At 49.1% G+C, this 26057-nt stretch overlaps 1 protein-coding gene across 4 annotated transcripts in view; it reads left to right on the forward strand.

The window, feature by feature from the left end:
- CRB2 (crumbs cell polarity complex component 2) overlaps positions 1–26057 on the forward strand; it is a 54213-nt gene that overhangs the window by 7394 nt on the left and 20762 nt on the right. For 3 of the 4 annotated variants that reach the window (XM_050319884.1, XM_050319885.1, XM_050319883.1), the window contains exons 1-2: positions 15291–15363; positions 23676–24365. In XM_050319884.1, coding sequence (XP_050175841.1) covers positions 15291–15363; positions 23676–24365 — 763 coding nt within the window. Of the gene's footprint in view, positions 1–15290; positions 15364–23675; positions 24366–26057 lie in introns of those variants that run through there. The other variant, XM_050319886.1, reaches the window with a different exon arrangement.

The following is a 26057-nucleotide window of genomic DNA, read 5'->3' on the forward strand; positions in this document are numbered from 1 at the left end:
AGGTGCTTTACCACTTGAAAGGTGGTGGAGATTTGGGGTTAAAAACCCCAGCAACAACCAAACCCCAAGTGCCAGTGTCCCATGGCAGGGTCTGTGGCTCATTCAGCTCATTCAGTGCCACTGCCACTGTCACAGCCCTGCTGTGCTCAGCAAGGGCACAGTGTGTGGGGCCACGTGCTCTGCAGCCCTGCCCAGCCTGTCACACCCCTCCTTTCGAACTGTGTGCCATCCTGCATGTGTCCACTCCAGTGAAAACATGTGGGAACTGCAAATAAAAATGCACTGGCAAAGCTTAAGTGCTTAATTACTTGAAAAGCAGAAGAGTCTGCAGGGTCTGGATAAGGGAAATGGGCCAAAGTGCACGAAGGCAGGTCTGGAATACTGAGGGCAGAATGATGCTGTGCTGCAATAATAGGGGGTTGATGAATGGCCTGGCAGGGAGGGGAAGAGGGGTTTGGTTGACCTGGTGAGATTTGTGTGATCTGAACATGCAGAGAACGTACTGCATAAAGTCATAGCTGTTGTAGCACCTTTAAAGAATAAAATATGCAGCTTTTCCTGAAGTGAGGGACTGCAAGATCCCCCAGAGCAGGTGTTGAGAGGCACCTCTTGTGGAACACTGTTCATTCACGTGGTCCAGATCACAGTGAGTAACACACAGGGTGTTTGTAGCTGCTCTCAGTAAGCTGGTAATTGAATTAGCAGCTAAATACTGAAAGATTAGGCATGATGTCTTTGGGAGAGGGGTGTAGAAGCAAGCCTAATTTGATTATTGCAGCAAATCCATTTTCTGTTCATTGAGAGTTGAAGCAAATAGTTGATGGTTCAGAACTTCTTATTCTCCTCCTTATAAAGAGCTGTGCCAGTGTTTGATGTTTTAACTCTTGTGTGAGACGCGACACCACGGAGAGGGAACAGGAAAAGGACGTGTTAGATCGTCACAAACCCCTGAGCTAATGAATTGATTTGACACTGTTTATTCTACTAGAACTCAGGGCGATTAGCTGAATAAATGTTTAAGTTTGAATCTTTAATTTGTCTATAAATATGTCTCGTGGTTAATGAGGAGCCAAGAAATCACGCGGAGAGTCACCTTGAGCAGGGCGGCGGTGCCGGTGCTGGCAGAGCAGACCCAGCCTGAGGAGGGGGTAGGGGGGAGGTGGAACCATGGCCCTTGTTGATGTCTGGCTGTGGAAACGGGTAAGGACAGACCAACCTGTAAAAGTGACTCACAGGATCAATCATTTACCCACTGCCACTTCTCTGAATAGTCTGTCTTTGTTTATGTCTAATACACAACGAGGTGCTTAAAATGAAAACAAGAAAATAGAAAACCAAAGGAAATGGAAAGAAGCGAGTGGAACTAAGGACAGAACACAGAGTCTCTGTACTCATGGATCATCTGTGTATGTGTTCATTCATTATAGATCCACTGTAGGTAACAGTGGCAGAATTTGATATCGTGATTAATGTTGATTAATGATACAATGATTAAAGTTGGCTTTTGTTTCCGAGGGACCTTACAGCCTGATTATGTGACATTATAGGAGTTGATTCATTTCTGTCCCTCACAAAAATGGTGCAGCTGTAAATATTGAACTAGAGTAGCAAAAACAGTCATAGTCATCAGAACAGTAAAAGTGCAGATCAGGAAAATGCCATACATTACAAAACCAGTGACTGATATGAAAGGCATGGTCTTTATTCTATATTTCAACACTTGACATTAAATAAGGTAGGTTTCATAGGTTTAAAGTACCTCTGGATTACATTATTCTTGAACAGCATTCAGCCTAAATAAGAGTACAGCAGGACATAGGAGAGAGTTTTTGCTCACCAGCAATGTAAATGTTCTCTTTTGAGGGGGCAGAGGGATTTCTGAGGTGTATGAGACAGGTCCTTGCAGTGAAATGGGTGTGCAGAGTGTCCTGGAATTCCATCAAACTGGAGAGAACCTGTTGTAGAGCACACTGGGGCCTGGTGCTGGTGAGGAAGTGCTCTTGCACAGTGCTGGTTCTTCCCCCCAGGATTCCTGCGTGCCCTCTGCTCCATACATAATTCAGGTGCAATACATAATTGAAGGACTATAAAGCCACACTTACTTTCATGTATTTAAATTACTTGATGAGCCAGAGATGGTTTTTGCCTTGTCTGTGCTTTTGCTTTGCCTTTTTGTGTAGTTTGTTGGAACAGTGAGGATCAGAGCCCAGTGAGTCAGCAGCTCCTGAGAACCACTACCAAGATGCTGTTCAGAGCCAGCTGTCAGGATTAGTATTGTACCAGGAAAAAGTATAACTATATAGCAAAGTCTAATTAATTTGCAGTATCAGATTTCACTTCCTCTGTTAGCAACATCTTCATAAAGTAAAGCCTTTTCAAAGGAAAAAACCCTATTCTCCGCAGGGTACAGATCTCTCAGGATCAGTAAAAACCTCTGCCTTGGATGGCCTAGACTGTCATACCTTCTGGGGACAGTGTCTGTGGTAACTGAGTGTCTGTAATGTGTATTTTCTCAGACAGATCTGCAAAAACAGTGGCTCACACCTGGAATTACAGGGGAAAGAAGCAGTCTCCCATTTGACCTCTCTCACTGTTCCTGTCTGTTCCGGATTCCTTCCCTTCAGAGCAGTAGTTTGTGCCTGGATCCCAGGATGGTGTTTCCAGTATTTCCAGTGCTGTAATTGCTCTGTGTGGAAAGCACTGCTGAGGTGCTCTGGGCCTTTGTGTTTCAATCGTTGGACGGGTAACATTTTATGTATTTAATCACCATCAAGCAGAGTTTGGATCCAAGCTATTTAGAGCAACTGTCTGTGCTATTGCAACCCACTCAGGGCCCTGAGGGAGAGCTAAGAACAGAGAGAAGGCTCAGATTTCTTTGAGCAATTCAGTATTGCCAAAGACTTTGGTTTGTTATGGCTGCTGGGTTATGGGGTGGAGAAGTATTGGGATGACTTGGTCAGAGAACATGGTGTTAAAAGACATCTGCTCAGAGATTCAGGAAAATGCTGCTTCTTTCTGCTCTGAGCACCAGAACTGTGAAGAAAACGTAACTTATGTTGAGCATGAGGTAGAAATCAATATCTGAAACGTTCTTCAAAAACAGAATTGAAAGCTAATGTCCTTCTACAGCTCGTGGCAGGAAGAGCCTCTTCTTTAGTTGAACAACTTACCATTTACAGCAATTTTAATGAAGGATCTCCTGGCAAAAAAAAGACTAAATTGTAACATCTCCAAACCCTCGTTTTATCAGTAAGACAGTGTATCCCTCCAAATCCATACTGCTCAGCTAAACCTTGCTAGGTTTGCTCTGCTAACCTCTGTCATGGGGACACAGTCTTTGAGAGTCCATGTTAAGCCTTTTCCACTTTATCTTGATAACATTTAATTCCTTCCACTGAGGGGATGTTTTCTCTTCTGTACCTTCCCCACTTCCCCCCCAAAAACAAACAACCCAAAGCACTGCTCTGTCACTTGGCCCCTCTGGAGAGCTCCAGTGCTCAGAAGTGGCAGAACAGTCCTGCCAGCAGTGCACTCCCAGGGCTGACCCCACCCCACCCCCGGGGCTGCTGTGGCACTGCTGCAGCCCTGCCCAGTTCAGGACCTGCCTGAACCCACCCCTGGGGGCTGTCAGAGCCCTCTGGCTCTGGGGTTACGGACCTGTGCTCCTCTCAACCTGCAGTAATTGAGGCAATTTTCTGACAGGTCACTACAGTCAGGATTTCACAGCACGAGGATCTCCAGCAGAGGGGCTCTCACTTGATTCTTTTTTTCTGTTTCACACTTTGTTATGACACCTCCATCTGTTTGCTGTTCTGTGCTTGTATTGTTGCTGTGGAAAAGTAAAATGCAACCACATCTTTGCTTCTCTCTAACGACAGGACAGATGACATAAAAGTTCCCTCAAAGCTTGCCCTGTCTAGTGTTTTAACTCACTGGACAGGTGTCATTCAGGACTTACTCCCTCTCTCCACAGTTCTTCTGACCTTTGGCAATGTCCTGGCTGTCACAACCTGCTGACACATGGAAGGGCTGAGCTCCCTGGAGCGTGTTCTCCATGGGCCTGAACCGAAGCTACTGTAATTGCTGGCTGCCTTTAATTACCTTGGGCTTTGAGTCAGATGTAAGTGTAGAAGGCACATAGTAATTAGTGATCTCTCTGGCTGCTGCTGGCACTCAGACTGCTACCTGTTGTCCCATGAATAGCCTCTGAAGTGGGATGAATCCACCTGCTTCTCTGCTCTTGCACTCCATTAACTGATAGCTGCAGTTATGATACCAACTTGTCTAATGCAGTAAAAGCCCGAAATTGGGAAAATGTGCAGTCTGACAGGAAAACGTGGGCCTGCCGACAAGGTCTGTGCTTCAGCCCTCCCTGCCCCTGCTTCGGGAACAGTTGTGCTGTAGAGAAACGAGCTGGGGAACACTGAGAAAATGCAGGTGAGAGGTACAGGGTGCAGGAGCTGAGAGACCAAGGCACGGACAGGAAAAGCCCTCTGTGCATCCATGAATTTGCACTGCCTTGCCCTGTGCCTCTGTTCCTCAGCAGCAGGGACTGATCCTAATGGTTCTGCACTGATGGAGAATTCTGAGTTCTGTTTCCAAAGAGGATCCTTAAAGGCCATCATGTGGATTGGGGGATGTTTTCCTTTCCGTGTAGTGGCTGTAATTGTTTCTGAGCTGCCTTTACCTGAGCAATTGCCATTAGCTGAAGCGCTTGCAGAGGCTCAGTTAATGCTTCTGCTCAGGGTAGGGCAGCCTTTGGGGAGCTCTGGCTGCAGTTCCAGGGCAGAGCAGAGGGTGAGGACGCTCTGGGGCTGTGCTGTGAGGAGTGGGGGGCAGCAGGAACTGCCTGGCCTGTGGCAGTGCAGCCACAGCAGCACGGCTGGGCCGGTGCTCGCTGGGTGTGACGTGAGGGAGGCTTTGGGGTGAGCCAGACGTGGCTGTTGTGTTTAGCACAGGGTAGGCTGCATCCTTCTCCTCAGCACTTCTGTTTGCAAAGAACTGTGAGTTTTTCTTGTCATGGTTGGTTTGTGAGTCTCTCTGCCAGTGGGCACGGTGACTGCTCTGTTGTGCTCAGCATTATCTCTGTTGTGGTTTGGTTTTCAGGATATGAGTTTATTTTCCTCCCCATCTGATGGTGGCACAGTGGGTTACCATTAAGGGCTGAGTCCATGGATCTTTCTGCAGCAGTTGATGCTCAGCTGCATCTGCCTGAGCTGCCAGTCCATCCCACAGGCTGCTCCTGGAGCAGGGCCCTCTGGAACCCTCTGGAAAGGCACTGCCCGAGGGAAGGTGCCGTGGTTCCTGTCTGTGTTACCTTGAGAGGAGTGCATTGCTCTTGCTTTGCTACTGAGCAGCATAATTTAGAGCATTCTATGAAAAGTGTAATGGTCAGAGCAGACACCATAACAGCTCCATCAAATATTGATAAAGTAGGATTATTAATTAGAGCAGGGGTGTAGGATTAAAACGTCCCTCGAGTTGCATTCCCCATTTGATGCGAGAGTGCGGTTTTGTGGGCAGAGAGTGGAAAGCTCTGGATAGCTGGAATCCTTTCTCCTCCTCTCTTCAGTGTGTTTGCCCAATGTCCTTGGTGGTTCAGGGATACAGAATACTATTGACAGAGTTCATAGAATTCTGATATCCTCCTGTGGTGGCACTGCTGGGACTGAACTTTACAGGGATCTCTGGTAGTGCAGCTTAGGCTGAATTGTAGCTCATAACAGGAAAAGCACCTCTGAACCAGCTGATAATTTGCAGTGCTGTTGTCCTGGAGCCTCATTGTCCCTCCAAGAGCTGCATGTCTTTGTGAGAGGCTGAGAACACTGGATGGGTTCCGTGGAGCAGGGAATGTGTTCCTCTGGAGCACTTGGCCCTCATGTGCAGTGCAGGGATAACACTTTGCTTTCCAGGGTGTGTGCAGTGCTGAACTAAACAGATAGCAGAGCAGAGAACAAACTGAATTTCCTGGTTATTCAACCCTGTGTAAAAGGGGCTTTCAGTGTCTCCCACTTGACAGGGACACAGGTTAGCAATGAGATTTCCTCTCAGAACAAAGGCCTGATCTGCATCACTAATAACGGCTGAGGTCATTAAAATAGAAAGAATTTCCCTTTGAATTTCCTCTGAACAGTATCTGCATTCTCTGCGTCACTGGGGGTAGCTTTTCTTTTCCCACAGTTTTGGTCCATCAGGACAGTGCAGTAAGGATTTATTTTCCCCTTTAGATTCTTCCTGGTTCCCATATTCTACCTAGCACAAATGGTTTAGACCTGTAACAATCACAGCAGTTCTGTAAATTCATTCTCCCGTTCCTGTGCACAGAGTGTGTGTTCCTGGGTCCCTCAGTGTGTGTCTGTGCAGCAGTTTAACATCCCTGTGTGCCCCAAGGGTTTTTCAGCTGATAAAACTCTCCAATCTAAAGCATCTTCTCTTCTTCTTTTTTCCCCTTCCCTTTGGAGTGTTTCCCTGCTCTCAACAGGGCCATTAGATGCTCTGACTATGCACTTCAGGAGATCAATATGCTCTTGGTATTCAGTGGCATTATCATTCTGAGGCTGTAGGACTGGGATGTGTTCATCCTATTAACATCTGCTCAGAATTCCCCACATCCCAGCCCTGCTCCCAGAGAATGACCGCGCTGTCCTTGCTGGGGCTCCGTGCACGGGATGTGACACCTGGCTTATTGTCACAGATTCCATTTCCCTCTGCTCTTTGCTGTGACCTTATGTCACCCCTGGAAGCTCGGTTTCAGCTGGAGATGGATGGGTGAATGGGGAAGCATTGTGTCCACTGCTGCCCTGGCAATTCCTGGGAGCTGTGCCTGGAGTTAGTCAGTCCCTCCACTGAAGGAGCCGCTTCTGCTCTAACAGGGAGATTCCATCAGCCCACCAGGATGTGCCTGTAAGTGAAGCACCAAAGCAATAGAAAAAGACAATGCTGGGCAGGCTGGGCAAATCACTGTCCTCATGGCTGGTGTGATGGGGAGTGTGTGCTTTGCCTCACAGCAAGAGGATGAACCGTGGCTGTGCCTGCAGTGGTGGCTCCAGGGGACACTGGGTGGTGGAATACACAGTGTCAGCACCGTGACTGTAACAGAAATCGCCTGCAGGGTTAAGTTACCCAGGGGAGAGAAAGCAGGAACTGGAGTTAAGTGTGTATCAGTGTGGAAGGTAACAGCCAGGAGGGGGGTTCACTGTTTTAAACTCCTGTCTGAAGGTCACAACCTCTCAGTGAATGGCAAGAAACTGTTTCAAGGGGAAACACAATGCGTTGACATTCCTGGCTTGCCAGTGCATCTTGGTTGCTTTTGCTTTCGCATTCCTCCCAAAAGTTGGTTGCTATAAAAGGAGGTACTGGATCATTGACATGTAATGTGCATTCTTGAAGGTTACTTAAGTTTAACTCTGACTAACAAAATAAAATTAAATGTAATCATTTGCTCATTGAAGGTTTCAGGGAAATGGCTGTGTGAGTCTGCAAGCTAAATCCAGCCCATGCAGGATTGCAAGTTGACTTTTTACCTTGTGAAATCTCAGAAATGCTGGGTACTGGTTAATCTCCATTGTCTGACCTGAATCAAAGGAAAAGCAGAAGCCAAGGGAACCTGTGTTTAACAAGCTCTACAGGGAGGCAGAAATGCAATTGAAGACATCATTTAGTCTCATGTCCAAGTGACAGTGGTTTGTCGTTTTCTCAGAGCACACACACCTAAAGAGATGTTCTTGCTGCTTGGGTTCTGTTTTCTGCAGGGAGTTTGCCACGCTGACCTGCTGGGAGGGGACACTGGCACAAAGATGCCAAGTCCCTCGGTTCAGAGTCCCCATTAAAAAGGGGTAAGGATCAAATGGAGGTTAAATCTTCAGCCAAAGGTTTTCTTTGAAAATCGAAATCTCCAGGCAAAGATTTTCTTTGAAAATCGCTGGCAGGCCCTGGTGAAGCTCCTGTGCCTGTCTGAAGGTGCAGGTCGGCAGAGATCGATTCCCACCACGGAGTGAGGCTGCATTTCTGCAGCTGCTCCGTGATTATGGAAGCTCAGCCATCTGTACTTTGGCTTCCCTTCTGGTCCCAGAGACAACAAAGGGAATTTTCCCCAGTCCTGTAATAGAGAAGGCCCTAAAGCTGAGCTGGAGGCAGGAAGGTTCATCACTTGCCCCGGGAGCGTAGCTGGGCTAGCATATGGAGTCCCTCCCAAAGCTAATGAGAATTACGTTGTCAGGTTTGGGACTTCTGAAGCACTCAAGCATAATAAATGATGCTGACACACCGGCCTGGGCATGGAAAACGGCTTTAAATACACAGGATGCTCCTTCTTCCTGGGATATATAAGGTTGGTTTAGATGCGGTGGAATTTCTTGGGGAGAAAAAGGATAGTGTTCCAATAAGCTGTCAGTTTTGATTCCTTCCAGAAATTATACATATAAGTGAATGGCAAGGCTGGATTGGCATTAGACAGATGGTTTAAAGTATTATTACTCTTCTAGGGCTTTTTTCCCATAGTTCTTGGGAAGTTTCTGGATCCATCCACTTCAATATTTTGTATACAACCTCATAAGAAGCCTTCATTTTTCCTTTTTTCCAAAGGCCATGGAGCAGATTTTCTTTCAGACGTATTGATGAGCTCCTGTGCACGTTCAGCACGGGGTTAGCAGAGCTGGAGATTCAGGCTTTTGTGTGGCAGATCAATATCACCTCTGACAGCAGCCCAGCAGGAGCTCGCTTTGCCTGCTGTTGTGAGACATGAAGTAGAAAATGTGCATAAACCACACTGCCTAAGAGAAGTGGAGCAGAGCTTATCTGAGGGCAGACACAAGTGCTGAAGCCCTTGTCTCTGGTCCAGTTCTGCAGTTAGAAGCAAACAAGATATTAATTTGGAGACCATGAGAACAAGTTGTTAACACTTGTGTGAAGATCTGTATTTGTCGTTCTCAGAGGTTTGTTAAGCAATCTGACAAATGGATGGTGATGGAAACACCAGGATTCAGCATCCCAACAAAAAGCATCCCACCTGGCAGCATGTGATGTGGTGATCCCTGCCAGACCCTCTCACCCCAGGGAGGGCAGATCCAGCAACTTGTGCACACCCAGCTTAGGTGGGGCCTTTACTCTGGGGCCTTTGTGAATCAGAAACCACTGACTCCCCCAGGAGCTTCCATCTGTGAAATATTCTTGGATTAAAAGTTGGCTGTGGAGATGTTTGCTCCCCTCAGCAAGGGGCAGTGGTTGTGCTAATGCTGGTGTGAAACAGGGCCTGGAAAGGTGTGTGAGCCCAGGGGAGGGACAGGGGCTGGGCAGGGACCCAGCTCTGAGTGTGGAGATGAACACGGCACTGCTCCCGTGCAGCTGTCTCCCGCCTTCGTACCAGCTAATGTGTCTGCTTTGTTACCTGACTGCATTTGGAGGCAGAGGGAGTGTTTAGTGTTCATTAAGGTGCAGATGCACAAAAGTGAGACCCACATCTTTGGCTTCTTGGAGAAAATTGCTCATTCCTCCATATTTGGCACATTCCCGGTCTGCATCCATTTCCCTTCCTGCCACCTACTGTGGTGAGAGTGTCCAGTTTTCCCAGAGGCCTCATTAGGAGCAGACTGTGTGTGAAGTCTGTGGGAGAAAGCAGAGGTTGCAGCTGGAAGGAGAACGAGGCAGAGCTTGCTGATTTATGCAGTGTTCAAAGGTGCCATTTCCATGGCAGAGACAGATGTCAGGCTGAACTCATCTTCAGAGCTCACAGCTCTCCCGGTGCAGCTGCATGTGTTTGTTTTCCAGGTCCCACATTCCCTGTTCTTCCCACCCCCGTGTTTGGCCTTCACAGGATGCAAACTTGCATGCTGAGGTTCCTTTCCTTCCTCTCTCCCTCTGGCTCTGCCTGCCGGTTCCCTTGGTGCTGGCTGAGCATTTGGCTCTTCCCCAAGCCTGGCAGGCGCCCTGGGCCCGGGCTGGCTCCAGGGTTCCAGCAGTGCAGACCTTTGCAGCAAACAGATGCTAATTCAGCCCTTCCGCGCTGTGTGGGGCTGCTGGAGCAGAGAACTGCCCAGCGCTGCCCTCCAGTGGCTCCCCCGAGCTCACACTGACCAGCAATATTTACAAACGTGTTGGCTCATTCGGGACAAAAACAGCAGCAAAGGGGCCCTCCCAATGGTAAACACGTCTTCAAAACATTCTCAGATCCTGGCAACGCACTGGGCACATCCTTCCTGCTATAACGTTTTACTGCAGAAAATCTTGCCTGGGACCCTTTTTACGCTGTTTCAGCTTCTTCCTGTAAGCTGATCAACATTCCCATCTTCCCATCTGCCGGAGAGGCCCCTTGGAAGGGGTTCACCTCCAGCAGGCAGCTGTAAGCAGGGAGGAGGATCAAAGGGCTTGGAGCTGAGCTGCAGCACTCCACCCTCAGATCAAAGGGTGCATCCACGGCCAGGGCCTGGCTTCTTCTGGGAGTTCCTTGGGAGATAACCCTGGCTTTTGCACAGCCTGCTCTGTGTGGGCTTGGCTGGTGGAGAGGAAGGCACAGGTGCTGGGCAGGTATTGAATGTCCTTGTTATGGTCTTGACAGTTTGCTGGGTTTCGGGACTGGCACATGCAGTGAAGATCTCTGCACGAGCAGCCAGTACTGCAAGGCAGGGGAGGTGATTTCAGACCTCAGGCAAACCTGTTTGAATTTGGTCTTCTCAAATCCTGACCTTCGACCTCCCACAGTCTGCAGGCAAATCTGGGAATTCTCTGAGCAACTGCTGGTGGTGGGATCAGAGGAAGTTCTGCTAAGATGTCATTTTGTTGTAGAAGTGATCGTGGGACCTCCCTGCTCTGCCTTGCCGGGCCCGTTGTTCCACTGCCATTGCCTGGGACAGACTGTCTGCTCAGCACTCTCCTTTATCAGGCAGCATCATTTACTTGCCAGCTCTCCTGATTAGCAGTGATAGGAAACTAAATTTATTGTGTCTAAAAAGTGCAGCTAGGATGTCTCAAGACTGGAAATTTTGTGTGATTTTGCCAAGGTTTGACAGCAACTCTTAGGTTTTGACTCCCAGCCCGAACTCTGGCTTGGCTGTGCTGCCTGGGTGTTGCAAGAGGCCTCGCAGTGCTCGCGGTGCTGGGCTTGGCCCTGCAGCGCCTCGGGATGTGTCCATGGGATGTGTCCATGGGATGTGTCCATGGGATGTGTCCGTGGGATGTGCCCAGGGGATGTGTCCGTGGGATGTGTCCATGCTGTGCAGCCGCAGTGCTGCTGTAACACCACCCTCTCCCCTCTCTCCTGTGCTCCCGCGGGCCGGAGCTCCTTTGGCGGTGCAGAAGGGACATCTAGTGGTGGCCTGAGGGGAGAGTGGGGACAGTGCGTGTTCGGGGCTTTGGGGATCTCAGCGAAGAGCCAGGTTCCAGTTGGAGATTGGGCCCTGGGGAACCCTCAAGCGTTAGATCACCAAACTGTACTTGAACTTTTCAGTTCACAGAATTGGCCTGTGACCCTGGAGACTTGAAACTCCAAAACCTGACGTTTTTAAAAACAGGCACTTTGCAGCAGTGACTGAAAGCAGGAGCGTGTACTGAAGCAGTCAGGGTTTGCACACAGTTTTGGAGTGGAAGTTTTTTGTTACTGACTCAGCTTCCCAAGTCTGCAGTGCCTGTTAGTGTGGACTCTTTTGTGTATGGTTGTGCCAAATGACCCTCGGAGGACAAAGCTGGGGAAAAAAATCATGATTTTGATGCTGCTGGGTTGCATTGTTAGCTGAGTGCAGTAGATCTGTGTTCAGTGGTTCCAGCAGGGGACAGGGAAGGTGAGGCTCTGTCCTCTGGGGCTGCTGCAGGTGCACGTGACAGGAGGTAGGAATGCTGTTATTCCTACCACTGATATTTCCCAGCCTGTCACACGTCTCTAGTATCCAATCTGGAGCATTAGGATTATTTTAAGCCCTGTGGGAGAAAGGTTGTGAAACTCATGCACGCGTACATTGTTCTTTGAATGCAAAGCACAGGCTTGCTGAGGGGCTTTCCTGCATGGCTCACTCTGCCCTGGGTGTAGACAGATGTACAGGATTGTTTCGTGACAAGTCCACAGACCAGTATAGAATAAGGAGACAGGAAGGTTCTGCTGAGCACCCCAGCCCTACTTTCTCCCTTGCCCCCTAATCCACTTGCCCACTGCTGCCCCATTTCCACGGCGTGCATTTCCGGCTTGCCAGCGTTCCTGCCCCAGCTGAGAATAGAAGCCTCGCTGTTATGCTGTCCTTAAGTCTCTGGTAATGAGTGTTACCCCAGGAAAGCAGCTGTGTCCTTTGGCTCTGGTTTTAATACTATTTTAAAGAGCAGATTAGGGGGACGGGGGACGGCAGCGATGCGGAGGTGGCACAAACCATGACCACTTTGGGGAAGGCTTTAGCAAGGATGACTAAGGACTTGGAGCTTATGCTTTAGATAACAAATCCACCCAATTGTGTTCCTTTGGAAATGTAGTCAAGCCTAGCAAATCAGGGCCTTCACAGAGTTGCATTAGGGTCCTTTAATTGGACTAAGCTGGTTAATACCCACATTGGCTTTTGTATGCCCAGGGGTGCAGCACATAAATTGCCACTTATGCTGGCAAAATCTCGTAAAATTGCAGCCGTGACCATTGAAAGAATTCAGTTTCTAATGTCCTCACAGGCACACACTGCACGAAGGTGTTATAAGGCAGTTGGATGTAGGTGTTTTGCCTTCCCTGAGTCTGGCTGGTGTGCCCCAAGTCAGGGCTCCGTGCAGGCTCTGGGGTGTCACAGGCCCCAGGAACAGCAGAGCTGCACGAGGCCTCCACTTCCCATGTGTGGGGGTTTGTTACACTGATGCTGTTTTATGAAAGCTGAGCATGTCCTTGGTGTAGTCACGGGAGCCATAAATTACCACGGATAGTTGTGCTTTCCGAGTGTTGTGAAGTGTGGCACTGGCTGACTTGCAGCAGTGCCTGGCTTCAGCTGAGGAGGAATGGTGGCGTGGTGAGAGTTAATTGTGCAGTGATTCATAGCTGTTTGCTGGGATTTGGAAAAGGTGAGTTGTAGGGAGCGTAATCCACACAGGTGAGGCAAAAATATTCTGAGCAGAAAGATCCTGCACATGTCAGTGTTTGGTTATGGCCCCTGACAGCAAAAGGAGAGTCTGAGGGGACACAAATGAGCTCCAGATGGTTGTGGTAACTGGCAAGAAACTAATACTGAGCCTGATCTTGAGAAAACAGACCGAAGACACCAGAGATGAAAGTGGGGGCAGGGTGGTCCAGATAAGGTTGATAACACATGATATATCATCTTTGGAGCATTCTAAGGCAGTACAGTGAGATGAACCATTTGTTCCTGAACTGCAGTTTGGGTGGTGAAAAGGCTCTTGCTGTGGCTGTTCTGTAAAAACCCTGCAGTAACTCTCCCGTTTCCCTGCACACATCCCACCAGCCTCTGCTGCCCTGCAGGGATACTGGGAATACAAATTACTCGCTGTAGGATTGCTCCTGTTCTCCCTATGTGCAGCCTGGGGCTGGCTGCACCAATTCCTTGCTGTCTTGCATACTTCTTGTTGAAACTAGGAATTTGTCTGGCATCTTACCTGCCTTCTATTTTTAGCTGTCAGTGAAGGGTGAGGCAATGGACGTAATTCTCATTACAGTTGCTTTAATCCAATTGTGATACGGATTTAGAGGTGCTTAGTAGGTCTCAGCTGATGTGGACTGTGTCCTTCTCCAGTTACTCTCAGGAAACAATGCACACTGATAAGTTTTTCCACTTCTCAAACTCAATCCACGCATCCAAAGGTGGTGGTGTGGTTTGGTGCCTGTGTTACACAGGTACCTGTGTTGATCTCTGTTCCTTAGCTGGGAAGAGGGTTCCTGTGCACCTTGTGAGTTCATCTGTCCTGTGGGATCAGCCATCTCATGATGAGACAGCAGTAAAGACTAATGTGGGCTGGCCCTGCTTTTTGGGGTTAACGGAGTGCTTTTGTCTTATTTCTCTTGGGGCAAAGCAGCCTCCATCAGAAAACTGTGATCGATCCCCTCTGGAATTTGTTTGTAAATACGAGCTGGTACAGAACCTGCAAACAACCCGTGTCCAGACAGCTCTGAGGTGCTGTCACGGCTACGTTTTCTGCCTTATGCAGGCGCAGTTCAAAAAACAGATGAAAAAACCCTCGGCAGTCTTTTCCGCGCAGCCCCGGCGGGTGCCCCGTCCGAGCGGGCGCGTCCCGTCCGTGCGATCCAGGCAGCGTTTTCGCGGCGCCCCCGAGCACGAGGGCGGCCCGGGGTGCCGGGACTCTGTCCACGGGTTAGTGCTGGTCCTGTGAGGGGATAGTGCTGGTCCTGTGAGGGGTGAGTGCTGGTCCTGTGAGGGGTGAGTGCTGGTCCTGTGAGGGATAGTGCTGGTCCTGTGAGGGGTGAGTGCTGGTCCTGTGAGGGGTGAGTGCTGGTCCTGTGAGGGGATAGTGCTGGTCCTGTGAGGGGTGAGTGCTGGTTCTGTGAGGGTGAGTGCTGGTCCTGTGAGGAGATAGTGCTGGTCCTGTGAGGGGATAGTGCTGGTCCTGTGAGGGGTGAGTGCTGGTCCTGTGAGGGGTGAGTGCTGGTCCTGTAGGGGGACAGTGCTGGTCCTGTGAGGGTGAGTGCTGGTCCTGTGAGGGGTGAGTGCTGGTCCTGTGAGGGGTGAGTGCTGGTCCTGTGAGGGGATGGTGCTGGTCCTGTGAGGGGTGAGTGCTGGTCCTGTGAGGGGATAGTGCTGGTCCTGTGAGGGGTGAGTGCTGGTCCTGTGAGGTGAGTGCTGGTCCTGAGGGGTAGTGCTGGTCCTGTGAGGGGATGGTGACGGTCCTGTGAGGGGTGAGTGCTGGTCCTGTGAGGGGATGGTGCTGGTCCTGTGAGTGGTACTGGTCCTGTGAGGAGATAGTGCTGGTCCTGTGAGGGGATAGTGCTGGTCCTGTGAGGGGTGAGTGCTGGTTCTGTAGGGGGACAGTGCTGGTCCTGTGAGGGGATAGTGCTGGTCCTGTGAGGGGATAGTGCTGGTCCTGTGAGGAGAGTGCTGGTTCTGTAGGGGGACAGTGCTGGTCCTGTGAGGAGTGAGTGCTGGTCCTGTAGGGGGACAGTGCTGGTCCTGTGAGGGTGAGTGCTGGCCCTGGAAGGAGTGAGTGCTGGTTCTGTAGGGGGACAGTGCTGGTCCCAGCTCGGCATGCAGCGAGAGCCCGGCCTGGGCACAGTCCGGCCCAGCCCGTGATGTGGGCAGAGCTCGAGGCTGCTGCGTTCCGGCTCCTGTCTCTCCTCGGAGGGTCTCGGAACAGCCACCCTTAGACTTGTCATGGAATTAAAGAAAACTACCTCCAGGGCGTGCAATGCTGCTCTCCTGCTGCCACTTTTCCTCTTGTTTTGGGGTAAGTTTTTTTCTCTTCTGTGCCTCATTCTTACCCAGCTGCTGTGCAGTAACTTTGGATCAAATCAGTGACCTGCCCTTGTATTGCACACAATGATGAACAAATTATCCCTCTCACAGATTTGAAGCCTGAAAACTTTTCTCTGCAAGATAAACAGGCATTTCATTCTAGATATGTTTTTCCTCCTATTTATTTCATGTCTCCTTTCATCTTTCTCCCTGTGCACATAGATGTATGCATTTATTCACAAGAGCTGAGTAATTAAGTATTCATGTAATTAGGTATTCAGCTATTATAGTAACCATTTTCTCCATTGGAAAAGTCTGGATTTTTCGGTTGTGCCCATATAGAAGAAATACAGAGCTGTATTTCCATCCTGTGTGCTCTAGAAATACACCTGGGCACAAGAGGAGTGTACCCAGGGGAGTGTAGTGCCAGATACATCAGGGGCAAAATGTGGAGGGAGATCACAGTACCTGAGTGTTCCCACTTCAATATTTTGCAGAAAGCAAAGTGCAAGAAGTGATAAGGTAACAAAACATTCCATCACACTGGTAGGAGGTTGTTTTGTTTTGTGGGTTTTTTACACATTGAAAACTTATTTGTAGCCAAAGAATATACTTGAGTATACTGGGATTTTTCAGGTTGCCAAGAACATGTCTTTGGGCTCCACTGTCACCCTTGTATGCAATTTCTTATGCACCCTTAAAAACAGATTTCTCTTTTTCTTCTGGAATGGGTGCCTGGAGATCTGCTGGGCCTAGACATCTGTTTTAGTCATCTGGGGATTATAAGGTCACGTCAGGAACACATCGAGCCTTTTACTGGAAAGTGTGATTGGGGTTGAACTGGTCTCCTTGTCCTGTCCTCGGCACTGCCAGGCACGGCCCTGTACAGGCAAGTCTGGTTTGGTTTCCACTGAGCCAGGACAGGGATGACCCATGACAGGAAGGAGTGGAGGTGAAGTGTGGAGAACACACAGAAAATACTGTCAGATACATGCAGCAAACTTCCTCTCTTGGTGAACATGGCACTTGGCATTTTCCTGCATTAGTGGGTGATGTTTGTGCTTTTTGAGAGTTGGAGAAAGTTTTTAGTTTTTCCTTTGATTCCCCAACAGTCCTTTTCTCCCTCTGAGGCATCCCAAGGCTTCCTGTGCTCTGACCACCTCAGACTACGAATATGAAAGCCAAAATATGTTGTGATTTTTGTCTGATTTCTTTTTCTTTCTCTTCCTTGTACCAGCTTCTTTGTCTGGTGTGTTTGCTCCAAGTGCCTGGAATTCCTCTGGCCACAGGGAAGCGGCAGGACTGTCTTTTGTATCTAGTAACCATAGCTACTGGTTTGGAGTGAGAAGCAATTATGGGGGCTTTGTTGAGCAGGAGGAAGGCCCCTTGCAGGATCGCTCTGGGTGTGGCTGCCAGGGACCTGCCCTGTTCCCCAGCTTTGTGCTCCCTGCCCTCCTGGGGAAAGCTCTGCTCTGGAACAGTGAGAATGGGCCCTTCTTTTGGACTGCAGGTGGATGCCACGTCTGGAGCCAGCAGAGCTCGAGGGCACTGGTCATTTTTATAGTCTCTCCTATTTTGCAAGGGGAATTCTGCCAGATTTTAACTGGAGTGAATGGTGGTATTTATGTAGCACTTGTAGGTTTTTAAGGCCCTAAGGAAAGGTCTTGTCTTGCCCTTATGAACCAATTCACTACTTGTTTTCTATTTCTGATTGCCTGAGTCTAAATGTCATTGCAGCAGAGAGTGGCCAGGTTACTTGTTCAACATTTCTGAGGACATTCTGAATACCCAGTTGGCCTGTTGCGAGCTGTAACCATCAGACCATCCTGCAGCCAGAGCCACCACTTCTAAACCATCTCCAGGGTTTAAAAAACCCCAGGGGGGCAGAGGGGCAGGCTCTGCCGGTGACTCCACTGCTGCTGCTGCTGTCTGTGCAATGGGCTCAGCTGCTCCCAGCTAATTTGCTGTCTTGGAGGAAATTCTGGAGGGCAGGAGGAGTGTCACCTCCGTTCTGTTCCCACAACTCCAGCCGTCAGGAGGCACGGAACTCACATCCCTTTGGCCTGAAGGTGCTTTGGAGGCCTGTGAGGGAGAGCATGTGCAGCCAAACCCTTTTCCCGGCAGTTTGCTCTCAGCTCTGATGCCAGCTCCTGAGATTAGCTCAGCACACAGGGTCTAAGCCTTACTTCAAACCCTGGAAACAAACAAAACCAATCTTCCCAGCTGCTCTGGTCATTGTCAGGATATTTAAATAAGAATTGGAAATTAAAGCCTGTGACTCAGTCTGGTTAACTGAATACACAGGAAAGTCCCTGTCCCAGTGTTTGATCTGTGGAAATGGCTGAGAGATCAGAGAATGTGTGAAACATGAAGGTCAGCTTGGAGGAGTGTTTATTAAGGGAAAATACTGTGGTGTCCTGAGCACAGAACATCAAAGGGTTACTGTGGCAATATATTCAGTGCTGTCATAAACCAGGGATTTATAGCTCCTGTCTTTGTCCCAGTTCTAGAAGCCTCATAATGGGAGTTACACCTCCAAATCTGCATTAGAACAGTCAACAGATAGTGAACACAAACTAGCTGGCTTCTGTTCTGTGTTAACAATGAGTTCAGTTCCCTGAAGGGGTATTTCTGATTAACGCTGTTAATGCCTTGGGCCGTGGTGTTGGCACTGCTTGGCCCTGTGGATTGGTGCCCATTGTTTGGCACCTTCCAGCAATTCACTGGGCAAGCTGGGTGGGAGACAGGAGTCAGCATCCTCCTTCTTTGAGGGGTGAATACTCTGCACATTTCACATGTGGAACCTGAGCCACATCTTCTCCTCCTGTCTGAATGAAAGTGTAGGCCTAGGCCTTCACACATTCCACAGAAATATTTTACACCAGTGGACTGTGTGCAGATGTGGTCTGGAATTTGTTGGTCTTCAGGAACAAAGCAAAACAACGTCAGAAGCTGTCTGGGAAGTGCTGAATGCACAATATCTGTCTAAAACTGCCACCTGACCTGTGTGCAGGGGTGTCACGAGAGGTCTTCAAATTAGAATCCAAACTGGCAGTTGGCTGGGCTTGTGTGTTTAATCTCCCAGAACTCTACAAAAGACATCAAAGTCATGAATAGTAAGGCTCTTTTTTAAAGTGATTTTTCTAAAAGACACTCTTGGCATTGCTGGGATCCCTGGCATCCATTTATTCTGTATTGTCTTAGAAGTACTGCCTGCTGGTTGCCAACACTGCTTTTGGATTAGCTAATCTTTATTTTCAGGGTTTGGGTTTTTTGGTCATAGTGCCACACCTATCTTCACATAAATTGTCAGAGCTGGTGAGCTGATAACCTGAGTTGGTAAGGATGATGTTTAGCAGATGTATCTCAGTATCCTTTCTTCCTTTTTAAAATAATGGGCAGGAAGAATTTGGCTCTGGGCCCCAGAGTCACAGAGTTACTCCATGAGCTGCTGAGGGCTGGTGATGGTGGGAAGCTGCTGCCACTCAGGGGCTTAGTGGTTGTGATCAAACATTGGTATTTTGGAAAGTTTCCCAACCCACATCCCATTTTCTGAGGCTCAGTAGAAGAGCCTGCTGTTAAAGCAGCTGTCACAAGGGCCCGTTTCTGTGTTAACCAGGACAGGGAATGCAGGTTACAGGATGTTTTCAGTGCCATATCAGTTATTAGCACGTCAGGAGCTCATCAGCAGTCTCAGAGAGTTTCAGGGCCTTGGTTTCTGAGCAGGTGCTTTGCTCAGGTCTGAGAAGAAAGGGTTTAGTCTCTATGTGTGAGAAGTAAATGGGGCTTGTAAAGCCCTCGGGATGTGTAAATCACCTGAGGAGGCCTTGTACCATCCCTGGACAGGTACAGGGAAGGCACTTCCCAGAGAAGGATTTGATTTTCTCCTGCCTTTCCCTTCCATAGCTGTGCTTCCCAACTGAGCAGGGCTGGGCAGAGAGGGTGAATGGGGAGGCCCCTTGCCAGGCCTGTCCAGTTTTGCCTCCTGGTTGTGTGGATCCTGGGAACAGGGCAAAGTGTGAACCCTTTCACTAATCCTTTACACTGACCAGGATAGGGAAGGATCAGCAGAGGTCAGCAGGGATTTACTAATATAAGCACATGCCTTCCTGTTGTCGTGGAGACCCAACTCTTGCCATTCCTTTATTCAGTTTATTTACTGGTTGTGTTGCTGGAATCCCCTCTGGTGGAGGGGTTCCCTTCTGCGAGGTCGAGTGTGTCCCCATCCTAGGACAGCCATCCCTGTCATTGTTACCGAGACTTCAAAAAAGCAAACTTGTGAGAAGCAAACCCGGAACAGAAGCCAGTGAGTAAATGCTAAAGCAGCATCTCTGGGCACTGAAGTAATTACCCAACTTCTCATTAATTTCTGATTGCTCTTCTTGTGGTCAGAAAACTCGCTGTTGCAACTGCCCTTTGATAAGATCATATAGTGAAGGTCTAAAGTATAAGATTATTGAAGTCAGTTATTAAAGCAGAGCCTGGTAATGCAGTTTGTTTGCCTTAAAGTGTTACAAAAGGTCACAAAGCTCATCGTTTAGGAAAATCTTTGTCAGCTACCTTTAAAGTGTAAAACCAGACCTGTCCTGGCAGAGCTCAGTGAATGCTTTATATGGGACTCTGTTTGCCTTTGAAGTTCCTCCTAATCCACCCCGAAATGCCTGGAACGGGCTCTTCAAAGCAGCTGTAGCCTCCTCCAGTTTCATTTCAGAGTAGGGTTGCAGGATAGGATGACTCCAATATACTTTTAATGGGTTTTCCCCTTACCAACATCACTAATCCATATTTTTCTTGTGAAACATAAAGGAAAAATCCTGAATGTCATTGTTAATGCAGCAACAACTGCTTTTGTGGAAAACTATAAACTCCTGTCATTCAGTGATTTCTTTGCCCTGATTTTCACTGTGTTCATGAAACAGTGTAGTCTGGTCTCCAGCAGAAAAAGCTAATTTATTCATTTTTTTCTTATTAGCATTTGTTGCATATTCATGTGTTATTCAAATTTGTATAATAATCTATTCCAAAATTGAGAGGAATTGTTGCATGTCCTTAGACTGATGGTTGAAAATAACAAAATCAGAGCTAAAATATTATCATCTGTGCTCTTTCTCAAGCCAGAAGTTTAGCACTGCACAGAAGGAGTGTTAGGGTTAGAATGGATTCACACAGGGGCAGGGTTTGCCCTTGGGAAATATTCCATATTAATACAGGCGTCCTGGATACAGGGGAGGGTGTGGCAGTCTTGGAGCTGGTGCTGTTAATGCACCTGAAACCTCCTCACATGAGAGGAATTCTCTCCCAGCTGCAATTCACAGAATAATTTGAAGTTATTTAGCTACTGTTTCATGTCCATCATTTACACTGCAGTGTCCTCAGCCTGCTCCATGCTCGCCCTGTGAGCAGGGCTGTGGAACTTGGGCATGTTTGCTCCAAAGAGGAATATCTTCCTGCAGAATGAGGTGCTGCTGAAGTGAGGAGTTAAGCAGTGCTGTTGTTCATGGTCAGTGAGTTTAGAGGAGGCTGGAGTTCACCCTGTGCCTCCACAGCTGTCTTTGGTCAGCCAGGAAAGCCTTTTGACTTTCTAGTGAGTGTTGGGTCTGTGTGTGTGAGGATGGGCCAGGGTTTTGTCCCCAGGTCCTTGTGCAGTGGCCAGGCATCCATGACTAGTTGAGATCCCTGAGCATTGCAGTCACACCAGGGACCACAACAGGGAGGGTGCAGAAAGGTAAGTCTCTTGTGCAAGAACATTGGAAAAAGGCAGGAAATAGCAAAGGGATTTGATGTTTGTCTTTATTTGCAAGAGAAAGCCACGACTGAGCCTTGGCAGTGGCTCAGCCTGGCTACTGCAGTGCCTGGTGGTGCTGCTAAAATGGGAATGTCTGTGCAGGTGGATGTGCTGGGGCTCCTTTTCCATCCCAGCCCTGCTCCTGGGCTGTGCAAAGTGCAGGCTGGGCAGTTACTCATTAAGCCACAAAGGCTCCCATCTCCTGCCCAGTAAAGCTCTTTTGGAAATAGTTTCCCGGGCTTCCTCTCTAATTGCCACCGAGATTCCAGGCAGATTCCGTCATCCTTGTTTTCTGCCTGACTGGGAATCTGAGAATAAAAGGGTTGATGGCAGCATAATGGGATTGCTGGACAGTGCAGTGCTCAGCAGCTCTCCCAGCATCACATGAGGGGGCCGGGCGGGGTGGGCCATGGAGATGATGCTGGGAAGAGAAAGGGCTGCCCAAAGCCCTGAGCACCCTCCCTCCCCCGGCACGGCCTCTTGAAAGAAGACTTAGAAACTCTCCAGGCTCTTGGTGGGAGGAATTTGGGGGAGGTCAGGGCAGGGGCAGGCCTTTGTAAACCCAAGTCTCCAATAAATCCCTTTCAGGCCCTGAAGTCGGTGCCTCCACTTTCAGGTACAAAGTGATGAGGAGCTGATGGAGCAGATTGATAGAAAGCCACTGACACAGACTGACTACTGGGGGTGCCGAAGGTGCACCAGAGCACGGCAAACGTGACCAGAACTGGGCTGGGATAATGAGGCATCAGTGAGAGAATGTGTAAGGTCAGCTGAGGAGCTGTGCTGGGGGGTGTGATCCTGGCACGGCCTCTGCAGGGAGCATGGCATGGAAAAACAGCATTCCTTGGGAAGCAGTGACACAGCAAGGGGAGCTGGGGGTGCTGTGGGATACCTGCCTGCTCTGCACCTGCAGCTTTGGGGGGTCACCCAGACCTGTCACTGCCTGGGCACGTAGAGAAGGCAGAAAGGGACAAGAGCTGCTTACACAAAGGCCTCTAGTGATGGCTTGACTTCCAGCACCAGGGAAGTCGGGATTGTCTCCCCAGGAGCAGTAGCAGTTTCTCAGATACCGTTTGCTCCTTCATGAGCTTTATCTCTGCTTTCAGGCCATTTTTCACAGGCATCTGCTCCATGGCTGTTTGCAGAGTTACTTCCAAGTTTGGATGTTTCCTAACACTTCTGCAGGAATCAGGCTGGGATATCTGTACTGCACAGCTTCTCTCTAGTTTATCCTGGAACTGAGCAGAATGACAACCTCTGATCTCAGCTGCAGTGGGATGAGGTGCTAATGACTGCTGCCTTTGTGGAGGGAGAAGTTCTCTGTTTGCAATGCCTTCCTCCCTTTATACTATTTTTGGTTGGTTTTTGTCTTGAAAAGTGCTTGTTGTGTCATTGAGTCCAGGACTTATATCCTAATTCTCACATCATGGCCACTATCTCCTGTCCCCTGGGCTGTCCTGCCCTTTGGCTAATCTGCCCCTTCTTTCACAAAGTGAAGTTAGAATTTCTTTTGGAAAAGAAATGAGGATTCCTCCTATTCTTCCATTCTGCTCCATTGAGAAATACCTACATTGAACACTTTTTTGCCTTTTTTTATATCACGTATCCGGTTTAATCTCATTTATCTGAACTAAATTTGCGGTTCAGTGGGCATGTCCCATCGCATTTCTGGATGGTGGAGTTGCTTAATGGGGCAAGAGCCTTTTAAACACTCCCATTGTGGGGACAGCAGGGCCTTGTGGCTCGCTGTGAATTAACTGATCACATCCAAATGCTCCCAGACTTAGGGGAATCTGGTCTCAGCATTACTTCAGTTATCAGACTGGTGTTTTGGCTCAGCAGGTACTGAGAGGTTGGATCTAAAATGCCACCAGCAAATCTCATCAGTCTCTGTTTGCTGTAACACCTAAAGATTTCCTGCAGTGTGAATTTACATGTCTAACATGGGGAGAGGAGGAGGGTCAGTGGCTATCAAAGTGATGTAATCAGACTGTGTGAGGTGTCCCTTTGGAGCTGGGGTTGGATTATTTATGGGAACATCCTCAAATCACTGGTGGATTAGCTGAGAAAAAATGGTAACCCCAGAAGGAGCCTTTGGGACATTCAGAGACATAGCCAATCCCTCAGCCCATCCTGCCTCTCTGGATTTCCAGGCACAAGTGCTGTGCCCTGCCAGTGAAAGGGGTCATGGAATTTTACACGGAGTTAATCTTGTGAATGGATTTAAGGTGATGCGTGTCACTGCTCTCAAAGTGACTCATGGATGAATAAGCACAAGTGAAATAGTTGGTTAGTGAGTGTCTCCTAAAAAAGCAGGTACCCACTCACACAACTTGGCAAGAAATTCCTGACTGCCACCCTACGAAGGCCTGTTATGTTGTCTGATTAAGAGTAAATGTTTGATTCTCCAGTGTCCTTCTCAGCTCGTGGCTAGAACAGCCCCTTGTTGTATGTGGTGATCAGAGAACTTTTCCTTTAGAGCTACACATGCTGACTGACAGAGTCTCTTTTCTCAACAGGAACCTCACACTCTGAAAATGACAGTGGCTGTTCCTCATCCCCCTGTGAGAACGGTGGGAGCTGTACGGATCTGGAAGTGGGTTACCAGTGCACCTGCCCCGTGGAGCCTGTAGCCTACGTGGGCAGGAACTGTGAACTCCTGTACGATGCTTGTGTTGCACATGACTGTCCTGCCCACATGGCCTGCAGCCCGGCTCCAGGGCTGCTGGAGTACGCGTGTGTCTGCGAGCCCGGCACCGGCTGTGAGCACATTGATGAGTGTGAGAGCAGCCCCTGCACCGACCCCCGCTTCCAGTGTGTGGACAGACAGGACGGCTACAGCTGTAAATGCCAGCCGGGAGCGGATGGGGCAGGCTGCCACCCCGAGAACACCGAGTGCTCCAGCCAGCCCTGCCTCAACAATGGCACGTGTGTGCAGGGCACCGGGGGCTACTCCTGCCTCTGCCCGCCTGGCTTCACCGGGGCCACCTGCGGGCACGACATCGACGAGTGCGCCTCGGGGCCGTGCCGCAACGGCGCGATCTGCCGGGACGGCCCGGGCGAGTACAGCTGCTTCTGCGTGCCCGGCTACCAGGGCTACCACTGCGAGATCGACATCGACGAGTGCGCCTCCCGGCCCTGCCGCCACAACGCCACCTGCCTCAACCACATGGACCACTACGAGTGCCGCTGCGGGCCCGGCTACACAGGTACGGCTGGCACGGGGACACAGGGACTGCTGGCACGGGGACACAGGGACTGCCCACCCACTGCCCAGGGCTGGGGACAGGGACACGGGTACTGCCCTCCCACTGCTGGTCCCGGGGTGTTGGTAACGGCCTGAGCCGCTGTTGTTTTACAGCTGTGAGACTCCATCCCTGCTGCACAACTTGTATTTCTGGAGTGTTTGGTGCTGTGTGTGAAAAATGGTGCGTGGCTTGTTGTGGCTTCCAGGCAATACCTGAGGCTTTGATTTCCATGGGTGGTGTGGATGTTGTGAGACACGGATCCAAGAGTGGAAGTGGGTGGACTGTCTGAGACTCGAGTACTACATATAAAGTAGTGTAATTAGTTCTCAGAATGAAATTAAAGGAGATATACATAAAAATCAGGAAATGGATATTAGTGTTTCCAGGTATAATTTATCTCTGCCTACCTGCCCTCTAGTTCTTTGTCCTGTCCAGCAGGATTTTTCAAAGGGAAATAGTTGTTTCTTGGAATAAAGTGGCTTTTAGGTAGAGATTTCCAGTTCTTTCATGCCTGGCAAACGTGTATTTATGCATCTGTGCTAATGGTGGCTCAGAGAGGAATCCACACGTGGGAGTTATCTGAGGAAGGCAAGGGGACTCTCCTTCCCCCAGCCCTGCTTATCAGTGTGGAAGGGGTTGGAATGTGCCCATTCTGCCTGGTACCACCTCGCACATGAACTTTCTCAGCCTTCCTCCCGTTGAGACTGAAGTGTTTAAGGAGTTGGGTTGCTGTGAAGGAATGCTGCTGATTACCAGTGGAATGAGGAGAAGTTACAACATAGGGAATGCAGTCCCTGGTGCTGACTCACCCTCTGATAAAAATGAGCAGAGATGAAGGAGAAAAAAGGCAGAGTTTCTGGGTGGGCCTTGAGGTTACTGGTGGTTTTGTGTATCAAGTAAAATTGTGTCTGTGCAAGTCAGTTTCTCTTTTTATGCTGAATCCTCAGTTCAGGACTGTGGGATTCCCCTGCCCAGGAAGTGACAAAATGACCCAGGCAGCTGGAGGAGCTTGTGCTCCAAATTATTCTGATGTCAAATACAAGGCTTTGCCTTGTGGTTCAGTGCTTCACCCAGAGGTTCCAGCACCACTGGCTGCCAAGACCAGGTTGATCCTGGTGCTTGCAGCTGGAATTTGGGTGAAGGAAGTTTAGGGTGGGTATTGAGGGGCTCGAAGCAGCAGATTAGGGGGCCCACATTCCGCTGGGATTAGGATGGCCGTGTCCACTCTGTGGGGAGCCTTTGCCAGGAAGTGCAGATTAGATGGATTGGCAGGTGCCACTGTAGTGAGGAAGGTTTGGAGGTGATGCCAGGCCATGGGCAACTCAGAGATGGAATGCAGTGTGACAGGATACCAAACCAGGTGTCATAAACCTCACAAGAGCTGTGTGCAAGATCAGATTCTGGCTTACTCAGAAAATGGATGTTATTTGGGAAGTGCTGACTGATTGGCTGCTTCAGAAACCCGAATGAGAGAGACTAAAGCTTTGCAAATACTGGGAACTAGTTTTAGTTGTGATGGAAGACTAAAGTCCAAAAGTCTAGACAAAATTGTTTTGTTAGCAAATAAAAATTAAAGGTCCTTAGTTTGTAAGAATCATGTACTGTTCCTGAGCTCCCAAATATTCAATGGCAAAATTAGAACAGATCACTCTG

Source organism: Myiozetetes cayanensis, unplaced genomic scaffold (genome assembly GCF_022539395.1).
Source record: "Myiozetetes cayanensis isolate MyiCay16 unplaced genomic scaffold, myiCay2020 scf23, whole genome shotgun sequence".
Lineage (NCBI taxonomy): Eukaryota > Metazoa > Chordata > Aves > Passeriformes > Tyrannidae > Myiozetetes > Myiozetetes cayanensis.